Consider the following 22,924-nt stretch of genomic DNA (forward strand, 5'->3'; position numbering starts at 1 on the left):
ATTTATTTTTGGGGGGTCAGCAGGTTTAATTTCCAAATATTTTTTTAATCTATAAAATTTATAAAGTGATATATAGGTTGATAGTTTTAAAAAGAGCACAAATACAATTTACTAGTATCAGGAATGCAAGAGGGGACATCTCTAAAGACACAAGAAAAACAGATAATCTGAGTAGCTGAATCTCTGTTATAAATAAACTGAACTTATAATTAAACACTATATATTTAAAGAAAACTTCAGTCCCAGATAGCATCTATCAAATTTGAACTCTATCAAACATTTAAGGAGGAAATAAAACTATTCTTATACAAGGTCTTTCAGAAAACAGAAGGAATCCTCCCAACTAATTTTGAGGTCAAACAAAACCATAATACCAAAATGAGACATTGTGAGAAAATTACAAACCAAGATCGCTTAAGGACGAAGTCACAAAAATTGTTAAGTGAAATCCTTGCAAGCTGAATCAAGCAATATAGAAAAATGATACTACATTAAGACTGATTGGGGCCTATATCAGGAATGCAATGTTGGTTAACATTTGAAAATCAAACAATGTAACTTACCATGTTAACAGAAGAAATGAGAAAAATCATATGACCCTTTCACTAGATGTATAAAAAGCAAATTGCAAAATCATTCACAGTAAAAGTTTTCAGCAAACAAAGAACAGAAAGTAATTTCCACATTTGATAAGGGATACCTATGAAAAACCTAGAGATAATAGTCTAGTGAAAGAGTAGCATCTTTCTCCCAATGATCAGAAACAAAACAAGGATGTCAGTCTTTACTACTTCTAATTAACACTGTACTAGCTGCAATAACCAGTGCAAGAAAGTGCAAATAATAAAAGCCATAAAAATTGGGAAGGGAAAAATAAAACTTTATTTATTCATAGATGACATGATTATGTATATAGAAAATCCCTAGAAAATACTGAGTTCCAGAAAGAGACTTGATCTATCTTTGTCAGTTGTTTCTTGACCAAGGTGCCCAATCAATTCAATGAGAGAAAAGAAATCTTTTAACAAATGGTGCTGGGACAACTGGGCATCCACATGGAAAAAAATTAACCTTGAATAATTTTCTCTTACTATACAAAAGCTAATCCCAGATGGATCACAGAACAAAATGAAAATTAAGAGCTTTTAGAAGAAAATATTTTGGAAAATACTTTGATAGTTTCTTATAAAAATACACCTACCCCGTGGTTCAGTAATTCTACTATTAGATACTTATCCAAGAGAAATTAAAACATATGGTCACAAAAAAGTTTGTACAAGAATGTTTGAAGTATCTTTACTTACAACACCTCCAAACTGGAAAAAGGTCAAATATCCATCAAATGAAAAATGGATAACCAAATTGTGGCATATCTATATAATGAAATTCAACACAGCAATAAAAGGAATGAACTACTGATACATGTAACAACATGGATTAATCTAAAAAACTTTATGTTAAACCAAAGAACCAGACACAAAAAGAGCATTTTCTATCATTCAATTTATATGAAGTTCTAGGACAGGTAAAATTAATCTGAAGTAAAATAAATCAGAATAGTAGTTGCACTGTTGGGAGGTGGGGAGAGAGCAGGGAATAACTTGGCAGAGATATAAGAAAATTTCTGGGGTGATAAAAATGTTCCTTTATTTGGTAGGACTATAGATTACATGAGCATATTCATTTATCAATAATCACTGAACTACTGTATATTATCACCTTGCTTATTTAACTTATATGCAGAGTACATCATGTGAAATGCGAGGCTGGATGAAGCACCAGTTGGACTCAAGGCTGCCAGGAAAAATATCAATAACCTTAGATATGCAAATGATACCACCCTTATGGCAGAAAGTGAAGAAGAACTAAAGAGCCTCTTGATGAAGGTGAAAGAAGAGAGTGAAAAAGCTGGCTTAAAATGCAACATTCAAAACACTAAGATCATGGCACCTGGTCCCATCACTTCATAGCAAATAGATGGGGAAAAAGTGGAAACAGTTGACAGGTTTTATTTTCCTGGGCTCCAAAATCACTGCAATGGTGACTACAGCCATGAAATTAAAAGACACTTGCTCCTTGGAAGAAAAGTTATGACCAACCTATAGAGAGCATATTAAAAAGCAAAGACTTTATTTTGCCAATAAAGGTCTGTCTAGTCAAAGCTATGGTTTTTCCAATAGTCATGTATGTATGTGAGAATTGGACTATAAAGAGTTGAGCACTGAAGAATTGATGCTTTTGAACTGTGGTGTTGGAGAAGACTCTTGAGAGTCCCTTGGATGGCAAGGAGATCCAGCCAGTCCATCCTAAAGATCAGTCCTGGGTGTTCATTGGAAGCACTGATGCTGAGGCTGAAACTCCAATACTTTGGCCACCTTATGTGAAGAGTTGACTAATTGGAAAAGACCTTGATGCTGGGAGGGATTGGGGGCAGGAGAAGGGGACGACAGAGGATGAGATGGCTGGATGACATCACTGACTCGATGGACATGAGTTTGAGCAAGCTTTGGGGAGTTGGTGATGGACATGAAAGCCTGGTGTGCTGCAATTCATGGGGTCACAAAGAGTTGGACACGACTGAGAGACTGAACTGAACTGAACTGTGATTTCTTTTATCCTGCAAAATGCCTCTTCATAACTTTGCCCATTTTTCTACCACTGCTTTGTATTTTTTGTATCTTGCTTAAGAAATCTCTCTTAACTCCGAGGTCATAAAGGCATTATTCTGTATTTTCTTCTAAAAATTCCAAAGTAAACATATGTCTTTAATCCATCTGGAATTTATTTTTGTGTATGATGTGAGGTACAGATCCAATTTCTTTCTTTTTCTCTCACATAGATAATCAATTTCCCCCAAACATTTACTGAAGTCTAGCATTTCAACAATGTTATGCAATGGCATCCTTGTTTTATATTGACTTTCCATATAAGTGGGTCTGACTATACCCTAATCCTTTATTCTTGCTGTCAGTCCATAAAAATATCAATCTAATTTTGATAGTATCAATACATCATAGGGAAAGACCTCATCTTATTCTTCTTCAGAATAGCTTGGCTACTTTTGGAACTTTCCTTTTCATATGAGTTTTAGAATCAAGTTTTCTAGTTCCTTGAGAAACCTATTAAATACTTGGCCCATTAAAATTCAGTATTGACTGGTACTTTTACCCATTTTCAACATAAAGCAAATATCTTAGAACACTTAAACTGTATATTTATCAGTTCTAATTTATAAGTTACTATTCTCATTAATTTCAATCCTTTATATATATTTAAATATATAAAATAAAACATAATTATTGCTGTTATATATTTATTTACCTATATATTTACCATCTTCATTGTTCTTCATTCCTTCCTGCATCTCTGATCTTCCATCTAAGATACTCTTCCTTCTGTCTGAATGATACCTTCAGTGTTTCCTTTAGAATGTATCTCCTAGTAACAAACTACCTCAGATTTGGTCAGTCTTAAAATGTATTCACTTCACCTTTATTTCTGGTGGATATTTTCACCAGGCATTGGACTCTACATTGACAGTTATTTTCTTTTAATATCTTAATTATAATCAGTTTGTTTTCTTCCAGATTCAGTATTTTCTATTGAGAAGTCAGCTGTCAATTTAATTGTCCTTTTCAATAAAACCCTTTTATTTTCCCCAGCAGCTTTTAGGATTTTATTCTTGTCTTATTATTTTTTATTTCTTTTTGTTTTTCCTGCTTTGGTTTTATAGGGTTTCTTAAATCTATGGTGTGATTATTTTTTTAGTCAATTTTTTAAACTTTCCAGCCATTATACCTTCAAATATTATTTCTGTCCTATTCTCTCTCTTTTCCTTTTGGAATTCCAATCACACATAAATTTGACCTCACTCTAACTTATGTCTCTTGCTCTCTTTTCTAAACTTACCATTGTTTTGTCTCTTCATTGATCTGGATGGTTTCATCTTCTAATTCACTAATTCTCTCTTCTGATCTACTGTTAGATGCACCATTAAGTTCTCAATTCCATTTATTGTATTTCTTACAATATTGTAATTTTTATTTGGTTCCTTCTCAAATCTACTCTGCCATTTTATGGTTTCTAATGTTCTGCTGAAAATTTTGATCCTATTTTCTATCTTCTTGATTATAGCAAGTGTAATTATTTTAAAGTTCATTTTAAAGTTTTCTAGAGCCAGGATCTAGCTGGAGCTAACTTGTGAGAGTGTTTATATATAGTCTGTTATGTATGCTATTTCTTTTGATAGTGTTTTATCTCCTTCTGCCTGGTTATCTTTCATTGCAAAGTTTCTCACTGTGTAGAAGAAAGGTTTATAGAAATAATTTGAGGACCCTGGAAACACTAGCCATCAAGGATCACTTTAATCCAATTTCAGGGACTAAGATTTTCTAGATTACTCTGATAATCTAGAGCTGAGCTGTAATCTGTCTTATTTTCCTTCTTGTTCATCATTACAAAGCATTCAGAGCACAGAATATTTACCAGGGTTCCTACCCTTGGCAGATCTTGAACTCTAACTTCTTTAGCCCCATCATGATGGTTTTCAAAAGCACTATTTAGCCTTTCAACTGACTCTTCTGGAATCAAAAATGTCCTAAAATGGAAGGGACCCAAAACCAACCACTCTGGAGGTCAACTTCTTTGAATTTAAGTATGCACACATACTTCTGAATTGGTGACCTTTCATCACCTGGTTAACTCTCCACCAATTCTGTGTATTTTCTTTTCTTTCTTTCTTTCTCCCTCCCTCCCTTCCCTCTTTTCTTTTTTAATATTCTGTCCAGTGTTTGTGTTTCCTCTATAGAAAAGTTGGTTCAAATGACTTAGTGTGCATCACTAACTAGAAATTTCCTACATACAGCTTTATATCCTATTTAAATTACAATATGACAATTTTCCCATGACATTAAATATTCTTCAAAAACATATTATGTTACTATAGAAAATATAGTCACCTGTTGTTCTAGAATCATATTCTTCTCTCGTTCTACATTGAGAACCATTCTCTTTGTATATTCTAGTTGCTTCTCTAGGAGGATGCAGCGAGACTGGGCTGAGCTTAACTGCATACTTATATCTATGAAAAAGAAAAAGTAATAATGAATCATATCAGATAGTTATCACAAGAAATGTATTATATGAATTTAATTAAAAGTCAGAAGTTCAAAACTTCTTTACTTCTGAATAATGACTCTCCCAAAATTATTAACATAAAATTTGTGAATATCTCATTAATTATATATAACTAATTTAACATTGACTCATAAAGACCCAGAGAGTATACTTCTGAAAGGGAAGGACGTCAGTGACTTGTGGGATCACAAAAACTTGGCTATTCCTGGGAAAGAACACCATCTGGAAAACAGAGGACCTAAGAGAACATTTCATACAAAGATGGGCACAATAAAGGACAGAATGGTAAGGACAGAAGAAGATATTAAGAAGAGGTAGCAAGAATACACAGAAGAACTATACAAAAAAGATCTTCATGACCCAGATAACCATGATGGTGTGATCACTCACCTAGGTCCAGACATCCTGGAATGCAAGGTCAAGCGGGCCTTAGGAAGCATCACTACGAACAAAGCTAGTGGAGGTGATGGAATTCCAGCTGAGCTATTTCAAATCCTAAAACATGATGCTGTGAAAGTGCTGCACTCAATATGACAGCAAGTTTGGAAAACTCAGCAGGGGCCACTGGAAAAGGTCAGTTTTCATTCCAATCCCCCAAAAAGGGCAATGTCAAAGAATGCTCAAACTAACTGCACAATTGTACTCATCTCACACACTAACAAAATAATGCTCAAAATTCTCTAAGTGAGGCTTCAACAGTATGTGAACTGTGAACTTCCAGTTGTTCAAGCTGGATTTAGAAAATGCAGAGGAACCAGAGATCAAATTGCCAACATCCACTGGATCATCGAAAAAGCAAGAGAGTTCCAGAAAAACATCTACTTCTGCTTTATTGACTATACCAAAGCTTTGACTGTGTGGATCACAACAAACTGTGGAAAATTCTGAAGAGATGGGAATACTAGACCATCTGACCTGCCTCCTCAGAAATCTGTATGCAGGTCAAGAAGCAACAATTAGAACTGGACATGGAACAACAGACTGGTTCCAAATAAGGAAAGGAGTATGTCAAGACTGTATATAGTCACCCTGTTTATTTAACTTATATGCAGAGTACATCATGAAAAATGTTGGACTGGATGAAGCACAAGCTGGAAGTAAGACTGCCGGGAGAAATATCAATAACCTCAGATATGCAAATGACACCACCCTTATGGCAGAGAGTGAACAGGAACTAAACAGCCTCTTGATAAAAGTGAAAGAGGAAAGTGAAAAAATAGGCTTAAAACTCAACATTCAGAAAACGAAGATCATGGCATCTGGTCCCATCACTTCATGGCAAATAGATGGAGAAACATGAAAACAGTGAGACTTTATTTTTCTGGGCTCCAAAATCACTGCAGATAGTGATTGCAGCCCTGAAATTAAAAGACACTTACTCCTTGGAAGGAAAGTTATGGCTAGCCTAGACAGCATATTAAAAAGCAGAGATGTTACTTTGCCAACAAAGGTCCATCTAGTCAAAGCTATGGTTTTTCCAGTGGTCATGTATGAATGTGAGAGCTGGACTATAAAGAAAGCTGAGCACTGAAGAACTGATGCTTTTGAACTGTGGTGTTGGAGAAGACTCTTCAGAGTTCCCTGGACAGCAAGGAAATCCAACCAGTCCATCCTAAAGGAAATCAATCCTGAATATCATTGGAAGAACTGATGCTGAAGCTTCAGCTTCAATACTTTGGCCACCTGTTGCGTGGGAAAGATTGAGGGCAGGAGGAGAATGGGGCGACAGAGGATGAGATGGTTGGATGGTTGGATGGTTGACTCTATGGACATGAGTTTGAGTAAGTTCTGGGAGTTGGTGATGGAGGGGGTAGCCTGGCGTGCTGCAGTCCAAGGGGTCACAAAGAGTCAGACACAACTGAGCGACTGAAGTGACTGAAAGTCTCTTCCCTAATAATACATTTCTTCTCTTTCTGAAAACTCAGATATATGCATTCTACCATTTCCATTTTCCTTATTTATCAACTACTGATCACATAGTTAATTCTGTAGGAAGTAAGCAACCTCATTCTAATTCTTTACCTTCCTTGGCTATTTATTCTACTTTCGTTCAGTTACCTCAGGACTTTTTTTTTTTCTCCTCATTTCTTCTATTTTTAAGTCGAAACACAAACTTGAACCTTGTTTATGAGGATGATATAGTGTAACGGGGGGGGAAAAGCCACAGTTTTGAAGTGAACTTTATAGCACTTATGTTCTAAATCTCTAAAACTTGTGTCCAGAAGTCCTTTTCCTAATTTCCTTAGAAACCACCTACCTGTCCACTTCTTCCAATTAATCTTTTAAGCTATTTTTATTGTTTTATTTTTATATTGTTTAATTACTAGCATTGCTTTGTATTTTCAAATTTTTAAAAAACTAGTAAAAATAGGAAGCATTTTAATTATATTGCAGGCTAATAATATATGATATGATAATAATATATAATATTTGATATGATAATTATTGCCTTTCCCAAAGAAAGGCAATGCCAAAGAATGCTCAAACTACCACACAATTGCACTCATCTCACACGCTAGAAAAGTAATGCTTAAAATTCTCCAAGCCAGGCTTCAACAATACGTGAACCGTGAACTTCCAGATGTTCAAGCTGGTTTTAGAAAAGGCAGAGGAACCAGAAATCAAATTGCCAACATCTGCTGGATCATGGAAAAAGCAAGAGAGTTCCAGAAAAACATCTATTTCTGCTTTATTGACTATGCCAAAACCTTTGACTGTGTGGATCACAAGAAACTGTGGAAAATTCTGAAAGAGATAAGAATACCAGACCACCTGACCTGCCTCTTGAGAAATCTGTATGCAGGTCAGGAAGTAACAGTTAGAACTGGACATGGAACAACAGACTGGTTCCAAATCGGAAAAGGAGTACATCAAGGCTGTATACTGTCACCCTGTTTATTTAACTTATATGCAGAGTACATCATGAAAAATGTTGGACTGGATGAAGCACAAGCTGGAAGCAAGACTGCCGGGAGAAATATCAATAACCTCAGATATGCAGATGACACCACCGTTATGGCAGAAAGTGAAGAAGAACTAAAGAGCCTCTTGATGAAAGTGAAAGAGGAGAGTGAAAAAGTTGGCTTAAAGCTCAACATTCAAAAAACGAAGATCATGGCATCTGGTCCCATCACTTCATGGCAAATAGATGAGGAAACAGTGGAACAGTGGCTGATTTTATTTTTCTGGGCTCCAAAATCACTGCAAATGGTGATTGTAGCCATGAAATTAAAAGATACTTGCTCTTTGGAAGAAAAGTGATGACCAACCTATAGACAGCATATTAAAAGCAGAGACATTACTTTGCCAACATAGGTCCGTCTAGTCAAGGCTATAGTTTTTCCAGTGGTCATGTATGGATGTGAGAGTTGGACTATAAAGAAAGCTGAGTGCCGAAGAACTGATGCTTTTGAACTGTGGTGTTGGAGAAGACTCTTGAGAGTCCCTTGGACTGCAAGGAGATCCAACCAGTCCATCCTAAAGGAGATCAGTCCTGGGTGTTCACTGGAGAGACTGATGTTGAAGTTGAAACTCCAATACTTTGGACACCTGATGCGAAAAGCTAACTGATTGGAGAAGACTCTGATGCTGGGAACGATTGAGGGCAGGAGGAGAAGGGGACGATAGAGGATGAGATGGTTGGATGGCATCACCGACTCAATGGGCATGGGTTTGGGTGGACTCCAGGAGTTGGTAATGGACAAGGAAGCCTAGCAGGCTGCAGTTCATGGGGCCGCAGAGTCAGACACGACTGAGCAACTGAACTCAACTGAATAATACATGAATTTTGTTGGTACTCTGAAAATATTATAATTCCTAAATACAACTTGCCTAAAAACTTAATTTTTCTTTTAATCTCAATAATTTATGAACTGGGGTAACAGATAATATACAGGCAAGTTTAAAATTATATCCATTTAGTGCAAATATCAAAACATCTGAGAACAAGCCCACAAGGTGTGAACGCATATAAGAACAAGATATTGAGTAAACCTTCTTAGACTGGGCTTTTTATATTCAAGTTGTAAACTTTGGTAACCTCTTCCTTCTGAGAATTATTGAATTTTCTTACCTTTTTTCTGCTTTATCAGTTCCTCGTGTGCCAGATTTCTCTCACTTGTTTCATTCTCCAAGGCCTTTTTATATTGTGCCGCTTCTCTGGAAAGAATGTTCAGGTTATCTTCAGCTTGTGTTCTCTCTAACTCTAAACGATGAATCTTTTCCTGAAGAGTTTTTAATGCTAAAATAAGAGCTGTTGAAAAAATTGTCTTGATATTTTAAGTGAGAATTTTTGAGCACTTATAATCATAGCAGCATATAAAAGTGAGCAGTATATTTTTGTTACTTAAGTTAAAAAAAAGTAATTTATATTCCTCATGAAAAAGAAAAATTACTAAAATTCTAAAAAGGAACAAATTCTAACGTCTTATAAAAATAAAATATTTATGATTATATTTAGTAGTTTTCTAAGTTTGAGATGTGAGAAAGCTAATAATCACATTTTAATTTAACAAAGCAAATATGTTCAAAACATATGCAAAAAAATATATATGTATATATGTGTGTGTGTGTATAGAGAGAGGGAGAGAGTGGGAGAGACAGGAGTGTGGGAGGAAGGGAAGAAGAAGTGGGTGAAGAAGGCAGGAAGAGAGGGAACATGGGAGAAAGGAGAAGAAGTTTGAGGCATACAAGTCTGAGCATGGATAAGGAAAATTAAAATATGCTGTTCACTAATTAACAAGGAAATTTAGGTTTAAAGTTAAAAATTGTTCTCAGTTCTTGATGTATTCAGTTTCAGTCAAATCACAAACATTTATTGTTTCTTTGTCCAAGATATAATGTTAATTATTAGGACATATGAGGTAGAACATTGCTTCTTCCATCAAGAAAAAATTACAATCTAGTGGTTTAACTGATGTCAGGCTTGAAAGATTGTGATACACATGTACTACTATGATTATTATTCAGATACATTAATATCTTCATAATTCAGGTAAGCTTGAGTTATAAAATTTTCAAACATTATCTTATATGTTCTCAGTTACAGCCTCAAATTATAAAACTATAGATGAATGGAATATAAATAAATGTTCAAGATTAACTTTCATATAGTTCATATCCAATTAGAAGGATGTTTGTTAGAGATTATTGTTTGATTTGGATTAATATTTCTTATAGTTGCTTTGTCCACAAAGCTATAGTCTATTTATAATGGCAACCACTATTATAAAAGATTAAAAAACATGGCTATCAGCATCTTAGAAAGTAATGTGTATGGTACAGGTATGTCTGGAATCATAAATGTTTTTCTAATTCAATTTTAAGATTCTCTTAAACTTATATTTTAAAAGTTATAATACTTGTATCTTGTATTTACTCCAGTGAACTGGATTCATGAAGAATTTTCAAGGGTAATTTTGGATATATGCAATTTCTGAATTTAATCCTTGAATAAGATTAAAATCAACTTAATTCTTTAATATTCTAATCATCTTATTCTTTAGAAGGATTCTCCAAATCTGACCTTTTATTCTTCAGAATATTTTCCTATTTTTAGTGACATTTTAAAGATAAATTTGCAATATGTGCCTAGCTGGTTATATTAATCTTCATCTTATAGCAAAGAAGCCAAAATAAAAAATGTTAAGTAACTTAAATTTACAGAAACTTTAAGCAACAGAGTAAAAATCAGCATTTTACTAAGATTAGTTAAATACACAATCATCTTATTTTCTACATAAAAATGAAAAGTTTTATATAACATGCTTCCTAATTTCCCTAATTTAAAATATGATTTTTATTAGCATTACCTTGGCTATTTGGACTATGAAGCATTTTAGAAGATGTAACTTCTAAGTTCACAGAGTAGTGAGTCTGAGATGATTCATCACTCTGAGTGACTGATGGAACACACACTCTTTCTGGAGGTTTAAGATAGCTTCCGACTATACTGTGCATTAATTCAGAATTCATTCTCTGTAGAGAATAAAGGAAAGACATAGTATAGCATCATTTTTTTCCTATGTGAATAACAAAGATATCAGAAAAAATTCAGGGGGAACTTTTAACATAACTATATAGTCATATACTGTGGAATTGTGTCTTTATAAAGTTTATTATCACAAGTTCAACCATAATAAGTTCACCAGTAAAAGAAAAAAATGACAATTTACTCTATAAACAGTATAGACAATTTTGCCTGATTCTCAGAGTATATGCTCTGAAGTGAGCATTACATGAGTGGTATGAATTTCCTGGTTTCTCACTTGATTGTAAGATCATCATCTGAGCACTCCTCTACAAAGTTTGACTCTAGCATTCAAACATAAAGTACATATTCTAAGAGACAACATAGCTTTGAAACAGAAGCCACTCATATGATATGATTCTCTAGACTCCAATATGACTTCCTAATGTATTTTTAAGGGTAATTTTGGATATCTCAATTTCTGTATCTAAGCCTTGAATTCTACAACCCTATTTAATGCACTAGCATTCTAAGCAGCTAGTTTAGGATTCCAAATCTAAAAATCTAAAAGAGCTTTATCTTGCCATTTTGAGGTTTTTTTTGTATGTTTGTTGGAGAGCCATTTTAAGTATCTTAGCAGGTAATTTGTAAAGTTTCCTAAGTCATTTTCTTTTTCTGTAATTTAAATATTTTAGAAATATATTATACTTAATAGATTATAGTCAATGTTAATTAATAACCACACTGAAGCAGAAAATTGTTTATATACAAAACAATTCACCAGCACAATTTTTAAAAATAAAGTTGCTTTAAAATGTAAATTTAGAATTTCTTTATATAAATTAATCTACTTTAATTTTTGAGAATTGCAAATTTTCATTGATTTCACTACCTTCCCAATTCACAAGGCAAGGGAAGATACTTCCGTGACTGTGTTTCCTGTGATGGCAGGAAACATACTTCACTCAACAGGGTTTTCTGCTTAGCCACTGCCATGGTGTGTTGTCTTCAAGGACATTCTTCATCAGTCTAGATTAGAGGTTAGATAGCCTAGGAAGCTTTGCCAGAATACTTGATGCTCTTAAATCTTGAAAGGCAATCATTTTTTTATTGTTATCAGCACTGGCTACCATTTACTAAACATGTCTCTGTCTCTCTGGGTTCTTGCTCCTCAGACACTGTCTGCTCCCCATGGGAAACTATATCTATCTAAACTGTTGTTCCTTCAAAAAATAAGAGAGCAAAGTTAGGTAGAGCACCAAAGGGCAGATGCTCTGAACATGACTGTACATCTTCAGAGAGAGGGATGTGTTTAAAGCTATCCAAAGAACCTTGGAGTTACTCAAGATACTTGATTTAGTTTTCAGCTCCTATTGAGTCTCTCCAATAATGAAAAGAATAAAATGTTGGATTAATCACTATACACTGAAGTCCTTGGGAAGAGTGTCTGCTTCCTCAGTCCCAAATATGGTATTATTTTACTAGATGAATTTTTGCATGAATTAAAAAACAATTTCAAATTCAAAGGTTTTAATGTATATGAAATGATTACTCAGAAGATACCAATAAATTAAAAATTAGACCAAAGTTTATTTAAATTAAGTGTGTAAACACATCTGAAAGTAGGCATAAGCAGAATAAAAACCCACTAGGTTATGATGAAAAGAAAAAGGCAACAATAAATGAGAGAAAAGAGCCATGAGTTTTCACTGTACTCGGGGTTCCAGCTTAAGCCTTATAACCTAGTCCTATATTGTAAGCGAGTGCTTAAAAATTGTTGTTCAGTTGCTAAGTCATGTTTGACTCTCTGCAACCTTCTGGACTATAGCATGCCAGGCTCTTCTGTCTTACAGTATCTCCCTGAGTTTGCTCAAATTCATGTCCATTGAGTCAGTGATGCTATCTAATCATCTCATCCTCTGCCACCTCCTTCTCCTTTTGCCTTCAATCTTTCCTAGTATCAGGGTCTTTTGCAATGAGTCAGTTCTTCACATCAGGTGGCCAAAGTATTGGAGCTTCAGCTTCAGCATCAGTCCTTCAGATGAATATTCAGGGTTGATTTCTTTAGAACTGACTGGTTTGATCTCCTTGTTGTCCAAGGGACTCTCAAGAGTCTTTCCCAGCACCACAATTCGAAAGAATCAATTCTTCAGTGCTCAGCCTTCTTTATGGTCCAACTCTCAGATCCGTAAATGACTCTGGAAAAACCACAGTTTAGAACATATAGACTTTTGTCAGCAAAGTGATGCCTCTACTTTTTAATATGCTATATAGGTTTGTCATAGTTTTCCTTCCAAGGAGCAAGAGTCTTTTAATTTTAATGGCTGCAATCACTGTCTGTGGTGATTTTGGAGCGCAATAAAACCTGTCACTGCTTCCACTTTTTCCCCTCTTCTATTTGCCATGAAGTGATGGGACTAGATGCCATGATCTTAAGGTTGTTTGAATGTTGAGTTTCAAGCCAGCTTTTTCACTCTCCTCTTTTCATCAAGAGACTCTTTAGTTCCTCTTCGCTTTCTGCCATTAGAGTGTTATCATCTGCATATCTGAGGTTGCTGATATTTCTTCTGGCAATTTTAATTCCAGCTTGTGATTCATCCAGCCTGGCATTTCACTGATGTAGTCTGCATAGAAGTTGAATAAGCAGGGTGACAATGTGCAGCCTTGTCGTACTCCTTTCCCAATTTGGAATCAGTCAGTTGCTCTATGTCCAGTTTTAACTGTTGTGTTTTGACCTATATACAGATTTCTCAGGAGGCAGGTAAGATGGTCTGGTACTTCCTTCTCTTTAAGAATTTTCCACAGTTTGCTGTGATCCACACACTTAAAGGTTTAAGCATAGTCAATGAAGCAGAAGTAGATGGTTTTTCTGGAACTCCCTTGCTTTCTCCATGATTCAACAAAATGTTGGCAATTTGATCTCTGGTTCCTCTGCCTTTTCTTAACCCAGCTTGAACATCTGGAAGTTCTCAGTTCATGTACTATTGAAGCCTAGCTTGAAGGATTTTGAGCATAATCTTGCTAGTATAGGAAAAGAGTGCAATTGTATGGCAGTTAGAACATTTTTTGGCATTGCTCTTCTTTGGGATTGGAATGAAAATTGACCTTTTCCAATCCTGTGGCCACTGCTGTTTTCCAAATTTTCTGGCATACTGAGTGCCGCACTTTTTAAATAGCATCCTCTTTGAGGATTTGAAATAGTTCAGCTGAAATTCCATCACCTGCACTCACTTTGTTTGTAGTAATGCTTCCTAAGGCCCATTTGACTTCACACTCCAGGATATCTGGCTCTATATGAGTGACCATGCCATCATGGTTATCCAGGTAATTAAGACATTTTTTGTACAATTGTTTTGTGTATTCTTGCTATCTCTTCTTAATCTCTTCTGCTTCATTTAGGTCTTTACCGTTTCTGTCCTTTATTGTGCTCATCCTTGCATGAAATATTCCCTTGATATCTCCAATTTTCTTGAATAGATCTCTGGTCTTTCCCATTCTATTGTTTTCCTCTATTTCTTTGCATTGTTCATTTAAGAAGGCCTTCTTATCTTTCCTTGCTATTCTTTGGAACTCTGCATTCAGTTGGGTATATCTTTCCCTTTCTCCCTTGTCTTTTGCTTCTCTTCTTTTCCTCAGCTATTTGTAAAGCCTCCTCCTCCAACCACTCTGTCTCTGTGTCTTTCTTTTTCTTGGGGATGGTTTTGGTCACCACCTCCTATATAATATTATGAACCTCTGTCCATAGTTTTTCAGGCACTCTGTCTACCAGATATAATCCCTTGAATCTATTTGTTATCTCCACTGTAATCATAAGGGATTTGATTTAGGTCATACCTTAATGGCCTAGTGGTTTTTCCTACTTTCTTCCATTTAAGTCTGAATTTTGCAATAAGAAGTTCATGATCTGAGCCAGTCAGCTCCAGGTCTTGGTTTTACTGACTGTATAGAGTTCTCCCCTCTTTGGCTGCAAAGAACATAATCAACCTGATTTTGGTATTGACTGAAGCTGAGGTACCACTGCATAAAGAAACTATCCCCCACCTGAAGAATGTGTTAGACACAAATACTTAACTGCAAAGCATTTTCACTTGCTCTTGAGGGAAGCAAATGTTCCAAAATGGTCTGTTTAAACAACCAATGTCTATACTTGCTGGTGGCTGACTGTGCCATCATCATTGCATAATCCCAGAGGACTATTAGGGAGACAGCATTTAGGAGGCGATAAGAGATACTACAAGAGGGTCTTGAAACAGAGGACTCTCTGTTTGGCATTTCACTGGTAATTCTTGGTAATTTGCTGGTAATTCTTTCAAGCTCAGACTTTTCTTTAGAGAGACTGGAAAAAGGTCAATAGTTCTGTTTCTTTTATCTGGTTTTCTTTGTGTATGCATATAGGTTAACTTATCTAAAGAACAAACACAGTAAAGGTTGGACTAACTTTATTTTATTGTTAATGTATATTATTATACTTTAAAAAGTACTCTTACTTTTTTTTTTCTTACTGAGTAGAAAAATCTGTGGTTAAGGGATCTGCCTTATAGGTTCTCTAATAGATATCACAATCTATTATTTATAATATGTAATAATTATAGTGTTAAGATAGTGATATAAAAACAAACTGGTCAATAGAAATTAGTAAATCTAAGAACTTCACGTCAATACTTCCAGAGGATTCAACAAATGATTCATTTGTTGTCCGTTCAATAAATGATGTTACAAAAAATAGGGGGAAAAATCCAGTTAAACATTTATCTGACTGCACACATCAGTATAAAACTTCAGATACAGTACAGAGCTAATTGTCTTCTATTAAAAAAAGCAGTGGATAGTTAATCTTAGAAGACGGTGAGACATTTTATGTTTAAAATCAGGGAGAAAATAAAAATAAAGATATAAAGGCTACATTAAAATTCATACCACAACATATAGAAATTATGAACAAAATTGAAAGACAAAAGGAAAGCAGAATATATTATTTGCAATGCAGCATTCTGTCCAGGAATGTGTTACCTGAATCTTAGCACATCACATAAGCCCCAAATGAAAGACATTCTATTTTTACAAAGGGGGGACTGTATTCTTAAAAAATGTCAATGTCATAAAAATGATGACACTTCTAAGTATATATATCCAAAATAATTGAAAGCAGGGTCTCAAATAGATACTTGTACACTCATATTCATAACAGTATTATTCTCTACAGCCAAATGGTGGAAACAATCCAAACATCCATCAATGAATAAACAGATAAACAAAACATATAGACATACAATGGAATACTACTTGGCCTTAAAATGAGAGGAAATTCTAACGCATGCTAAAACATGGATGAACATTGAGGACATTATGCTAAGTGAAATAAACCAGTCACAGAAAAACAAATACTGTATGATTCCACTAATATGAGTTATCTAGAGTAGTCAAACTCATAAAAAACAGAAGTAGAATAGTAGCTGAGGGGAGGGGCAAATGCAGAGTTGTAGAGTTCCACTTTTCCCAGATGAAAAAGTTCTGGAATATCAGTTGTACCACAGTGTACAGGCTGTACAACAATGTGTGGTAGGGGAGACAAATTAAAAACAAGATATGAATCAATGGGATCAATTCCATAACAAAAGCATACATAGAATGTCACAGGAACACAGAAGAGAGATAATCTAACTCTTTTTGCTGGACAGAGAGATAAGTAAAGCCAGAAATAATTTGGCATTATGAACAGTTTGGAAAGAGTAGTTTAGGTAAATATGGCAGAGTGAACATATACACTGATTTTTGCTTCCTCTTTAAAACCACTAAAATAATATTTAAACTTTAAAAAAGTTATAAACCTACAAGGACAAAGAAATCAGAAAAGGTGACAACAATATAACTTTGCAAATGGAAAACAGATGTACAAGTAATAACAGACTTAGCTAATGCAAAAAAGACAAATTCCTAACTCAAGTAATGAAAGTGACTTTTAAACAAATCTCTAAAATGGCTCATGAATTAGCTGTACCTCCGTAAATAATGGGAGTCTCAGGTGGCTCAGGTAAAGAATCGCCTGCCAGGGCTGGAGATGCAGGAGAAGCGAGTTCGATCCCTGGGTTGGGAAGATCCCCTGGAGTAGGAAATGGCAACCTACTCCAGTATTCTTGCCTGGAAAATTACATAGACAGAGGAATCTAGTAGGCTACAGTCCATGGAGGTGCAAGGAGTTGGACTCAACTGAGTATGCACACACGCAGTGTGAATAAACTTGTAAGTTGTTAAGATAGGGCTGAAACCGAGTGAACAGGATGAAAGTTTAATTTAGAAGTAAATTATATGTCTAAATCCCCATTGCTTCTCCACATAACTGGAGATTGCTTTATCCCCCATCTGGAAAGAAAATTAGGAGTTTAGTTTTGTTTTTTTTTGTTTACAAAGAGGGAATTTGGGAGTATCTCTGGATTGGGGGACACTCAGCACAGGTGAGGGTGGGAAACCAGACTGAAAGCAGCAAGATTCATTTCACAGAATAGATGGGGAAACAGTGGAAACAGTGTCGGACTTTATTTTTGGGGGCTCCAAAATCACTGCAGATGGTGACTGCAGCCATGAAATTAAAAGATGCTTACTCCTTGGAAGGAAAGTTATGACCAACCTAGATAGCATATTCAAAAGCAGAGACATTACTTTGCCAACAAAACATCCGTCTAGTCAAGACTATGGTTTTTCCAGTAGTCATGTATGGATGTGAGAGTTGGACTGTGAAGAAAGATGAGTGCCGAAGAATTAATGCTTTTGAACTGTGGTGTTGGAGAAGACTCTTGAGAGTCCCTTGGACTGCAAGGAGATCCAACCAGTCCATTCTGAAGGAGATCAGTCCTGGGTGTTATTTGGAAGGAATGATGCTAAAGCTGAAGCTCCAGTATTTTGGCCACCTCATGCGAAGAGTTGACTCATTGGAAAAGACTGTGATGCTGGGAGGGATTGGGGGCAGGAGGAGAAGGGGACGACAGAGGATGAGATGGCTGGATGGCATCACCGACTCGATGGACGTGAGTCTGAGTGAACTCCAGGAGTTGGTGATGGACAGGGAGGCCTGGCGTGCTACAATTCACAGGGTCGCAAAGACTCAGACACCACTGAGTGACTGAACTGAACTGACACATCCAAGTGGAGATGGGAAAATCCTTATCAAGGGACTATGACTAGCCCAAGGTAACTGAGATACTAAAGACAATAAAATGAATGGATTGGATAAATCTGGAGTTTTCAATTTAAAAAAAATTATTATTTTATCTTTTGGTCATGCCATGCAGCATATGGCATGTTAGTTTCCTCACCAGAGACTGAACCTGCACCCCCTGAATTGGCAGCAGAGTCTTAGCCACTAGACCACCAGGGAAGTCTCCTAATCAGTTTTTTAGTGCTCCATTCTTAAATATAAGTTGTTTAGCCAAGGCTTACCAGACATTGAGGAAACATATGAAAGACAGAAATCAAGCAGACAGTAAGAGGCTTAACAGGAATATAAAATTTTCAAATACATAATCATTGGAGACAGGAGTATAAACAAGGAGGGACATGACAGATCCTAGAGAATTTGGTTGGAGCACACTAAATAAATGTCGGCAATAAGAGATGGCTAGAAGCTATTAGAGGAAAACATAGGTGGTGCTCTTTGACACATATCCCAGCAAGATCTTCTTTGACCCACCTCCTAGAGTAATGGAAATAAAAACAAATGTAAACTAATGGGACATAATTAAACTTAAAAGCTTTTGCATAGCAAAGCAAACAATAAACTAGATAAAACAAAGACAACCTTCAGAATGGGAGAAAATAATTGCTAATGAAACAACTGAAAAACAACTAAATATAAACAGCTCACACAGCACAGCGCAATAAAAGAAAAACAAACAACCCAATCAAAAAATGGGCAGAACATCTAAACAGACATTTCTGCAAAGAAAATATACAGATGGACAACAAACACAAGAAAAGATGCTCAGTATTAGAGAAATGCAAAGTGAAACGACAATGAGGTATCACCTCACACTGACCAAAATGGCTATGATTAAAAAAATCTACAAACAATAAATGCTGGAGAGGATATCGAGAAAAGGGAACCCTCTTGCACTGTTGGTGGGAATGTAAATTGATACAGCCACTATGAAGAACAGTTTGGAGATTCTTAAAAAACTAGGAAATAAAACTACCATATGACACTACAATCCCACTAGTAGGCACATACCCTGAGGAAACCAAAATTGAAAGAGATACATGTATCCCATTGTTCATTGTAGCACTATTTACAATGGCCAGAACAAGGAAGCAATCTTGGTGTCCACTGATAGATGAATGGATAAAGAAGTTGTGGTACATACACACAATGGAATATTACTCGCCATAAAAAGGGACACATGTGAGTCAGTTCTAATGAGATAGATGAACCTAGAACCTATTATACAGAGTGAAGTGAGTCAGAATGAGAAAGATAAATACCATACTCTAACACATATTTATGGAATCTAGAAAAATGGCACTGAAGAATTTATTTACAGGGCAACAATGGAGAAACAGACATAGAGAATAGACTTACGGACATGGGGAGAGGGGAGGAGAGGGTGAGATGTATGGAAAGAGTAACATGGAAACTTATATTACCATATGTAAAATAGATGGTCAATGGAAATTTGCTATATGGCTCAGGAAACTCAAACAGGGGCTCTGTATCAACCTAGAGGGGTGGGATGGGGAGAGAGATGGAAGGGAGGTTCAAAAGGGAGGGGATATAAGTATACCTATGGCTGATTCATATTGAGGTATGAGAGAAAACAGCAAAATTCTGTAAAGCAATTATCCTTCAATAAAAAATTAACAAATTAAAAAAATGGGCAGAAGACCTAAACAGATATTTCTCCAAAGAAAATATACAGATGGCCAAGAAACACATGAAAAGATGCTCAGTATTAGAGAAACGCAAATCGAAAAGACAATGAGGTATCACCTCACACTGACCAAAATGGCTATCGTTAAAAAATCTACAAACAATAAATGCTGGAGACGATATGGAGAAAAGGGAACCCTCTCACACTGTTGGTGGAAATGTAAATTGATACAGCCACTATGAAGAACAGTATGGAGATTCTTTATAAAACTACCATATGACCCAACAATCCCACTACTAAGCATATACCCTGAGGAAACCAGAATTGAAGCAGACACATGTACCCCAATGTTCACTGCAGCACTTTTTACAACAGCTAAGACATGGAAGCAACCTAGATGTCCATCAACAGATCGATATGGAAATTGTGGTGCATACACACAATGGACTATTACTCAGCTATAAAAAAGAATGCCTTTGAGTCAGTCCTAATGAGGTGGATGAAGCTAGAGCCTATTGCACGGAGTGAAGTAAGTCAGAAAGAGAAACACATTGTATATCAACGCATGCATCTGAAATCTAGAAAGATGAACCTATTTGCAGGGCAGCGAAAGTGAAGAGGAACTAAAAAGCCTCTTGATGAAAGTGAAAGAGGAGAGTGAAGAAGTTGGCTTAAAGCTCAACATTCAGAAAACGAAGATCATGGCATCCGGTCCCATCACTTCATGGCAAAGAGATGGGGAAACAGTGGAAACAGTGTCAGACTTTATTTTTTGGGGCTCCAAAATCACTGCAGATGGTGACTGCAGCCACTAAATTAAAAGATGCTTACTCCTTGGAAGAAAAGTTATGACCAACCTAGATAGTATATTCAAAAGCAGAGACATTACTTTGTCAACTTAAGGTCTGTCTAGTCAAGGCTATGGTTTTTCCTGTGGTCATGTATGGATGTGAGAGTTGGACTGTGAAGAAGGCTGAGCGCTGAAGAATTGATGCTTTTGAACTGTGGTGTTGGAGAAGACTCTTGAGAGTCCCTTGGACTGCAAGGAGATCCAACCAGTCCATTCTGAAGGAGATCAGCCCTGGGATTTCTTTGGAAGGAATGATGCTAAAACTGAAACTCCAGTACTTTGGCCACCTCATGCAAAGAGCTGACTCATTGGTAAAGACTGTGATGCTGGGAGGGATTGGGGGCAGGAGGAGAAGGGGACGACAGAGGATGAGACGGCTGGATGGCATCACTGACTCGATGGATGCGAGTCTGAGTGAACTCCGGGAGTTGTTGATGGACAGGGAGGCCTGGCTTGCTGCGATTCATGGGGTCACAAAGAGTCAGACACGACTGAGCGACTGAACTGAACTGAAAGGAGACGCAGACAGAATAGATTTGTGGATGCAGCGAGGGAAGATGAGGGTGGGATGAACTGAGAGAAGAGCATGGAAACCTAAATATTACCATATATAAAATAGAAAGCAAGTAGGAATTTGCTGTGTGACACAGGGAGCTCAACCTAGTGCTCTGTGACAACCTAGAAGGGGTGGGATGGAGAGGAAGATGGGAGGGGGATTCAGGAGGGAGGAGACATGTGTATGCCTGTGGCTAATTCATGTTGGTGTATGGCAGAAACCAGCACAATACTGTAAGGCAATTATCTGCCAATTAAAAAAAAAAAGAGAGAAATGGCTAATAAGTATATGGGCCAAACCACAAAGGATCTGTATAACACAAAACGAGTTTGTATTTTATAGGATCAGACAGTGGGGAGGTAAGAAGGGATATAAAGGGGAACAACATGATCAGGCTTGTATTCTGACAAGTTTATTCAGACAGCACTGGGTGGGAAGAAATTACAGACAGACAAATTAGGACGTTACTGAAGTAAGTAAAATGAGGAAAAATATAAGGCCTGAATGAAGACTGGAGTAAGTGAGATCAACATGAAAGATTCTTGCAAGATACAATCAAAAGGACATAGGAACCAACTAGATATGTGAAATGGAGGAGAGCAAAAAATCAAAAATACTCCCCAAAATTTTACTTGGGCAAGGAAAAAGAGGGTAGTGGCATTAACAGGAATAATATAAAAGGAGATACAAGTCTGATGAAAACAACAAACTCTGTTTTAGATATAGTTGAATTTGAGGTGCTTACAGACAAGAGCTATTCACCAACTGAATTGAAATAGAGGTTTGGAGTTTAGGTGAGCAGTCTAGGCTAAATCTAGAGATACAGATTTGGTTATCCACTAGATTACCCAAGGAGAGCATAAAGATTAGCATGTGTGTGTGCATGAAAAGGGGTGGCTAAGATTCAATGCCTTTATCCATTAGAGAGCTAATGTTATCTGTCCATTGTAGTGCCCTTCATACATGTTGAGGCAAAAATTTAAAAGGTCAAAAATGACAGATTTAGGAGAGAAATGAGTTGAGTTCAAAATGCTGATGACCACCTAGCATTTAGAAGACAAATGAAGAATCAAAGAGATCAAAGAGGAGAGAACAAAAATGGAGGGGGTGGGGAGAAGCTGGAGAAAGTAGTAACAAAGTCAAAGTAAGAACAGGTATTTGTTTAGCATCTACATGTAACATGCTACGCCTTGTAGAAAAAAACAAACTGGGCATGGCTTCTGCCGTCAAGTAGTCTGCAATCTCACTTTTGAAGAAAGATGAGTAAGAGACAATGAGAGTAGGGACAAAACACAGGGGGTAAGTTTGCTAGCAGTATATCCAATAAAATTAGTTTGCTTATTTCATAATTATTAAAATTTTATTGAGCATTCAACTCTATTATCCTAAATGAGTTTAAATAGAAGAAATATGATTACATTAATACAATACCCAGTTTTTGAAAGAGTGCAAAGCAATGCCAATCTTTTATAAACTGTAATACAGCATCTAATTGTTATGTGCACAATTAATTCTCACTGCCATGATATAAGTGCTACCTAATTTCCAAGCAAATG

At 36.2% G+C, this 22,924-nt stretch overlaps 1 protein-coding gene across 4 annotated transcripts in view; it reads right to left on the reverse strand.

Annotated features, from left to right (window-relative positions):
* Positions 1 to 22,924, reverse strand: part of CEP57L1 (centrosomal protein 57 like 1) — an 83,201-nt gene that overhangs the window by 12,547 nt on the left and 47,730 nt on the right. For 2 of the 4 annotated variants that reach the window (XM_013966443.2, XM_005684592.3), the window contains exons 2-4: positions 10,947 to 11,112; positions 9,209 to 9,388; positions 4,959 to 5,080 (exon numbers count right to left, since the gene is read on the reverse strand). In XM_013966443.2, the coding sequence (XP_013821897.1) occupies positions 4,959 to 5,080; positions 9,209 to 9,388; positions 10,947 to 11,109 (465 nt within the window). In that variant the 5' untranslated portion in view covers positions 11,110 to 11,112. Of the gene's footprint in view, positions 1 to 4,958; positions 5,081 to 9,208; positions 9,389 to 10,946; positions 11,114 to 17,102; positions 17,212 to 22,924 lie in introns of those variants that run through there. The other 2 variants (XM_005684593.3, XM_013966442.1) reach the window with 2 other exon arrangements.

Source organism: Capra hircus, chromosome 9 (genome assembly GCF_001704415.2).
Source record: "Capra hircus breed San Clemente chromosome 9, ASM170441v1, whole genome shotgun sequence".
Lineage (NCBI taxonomy): Eukaryota > Metazoa > Chordata > Mammalia > Artiodactyla > Bovidae > Capra > Capra hircus.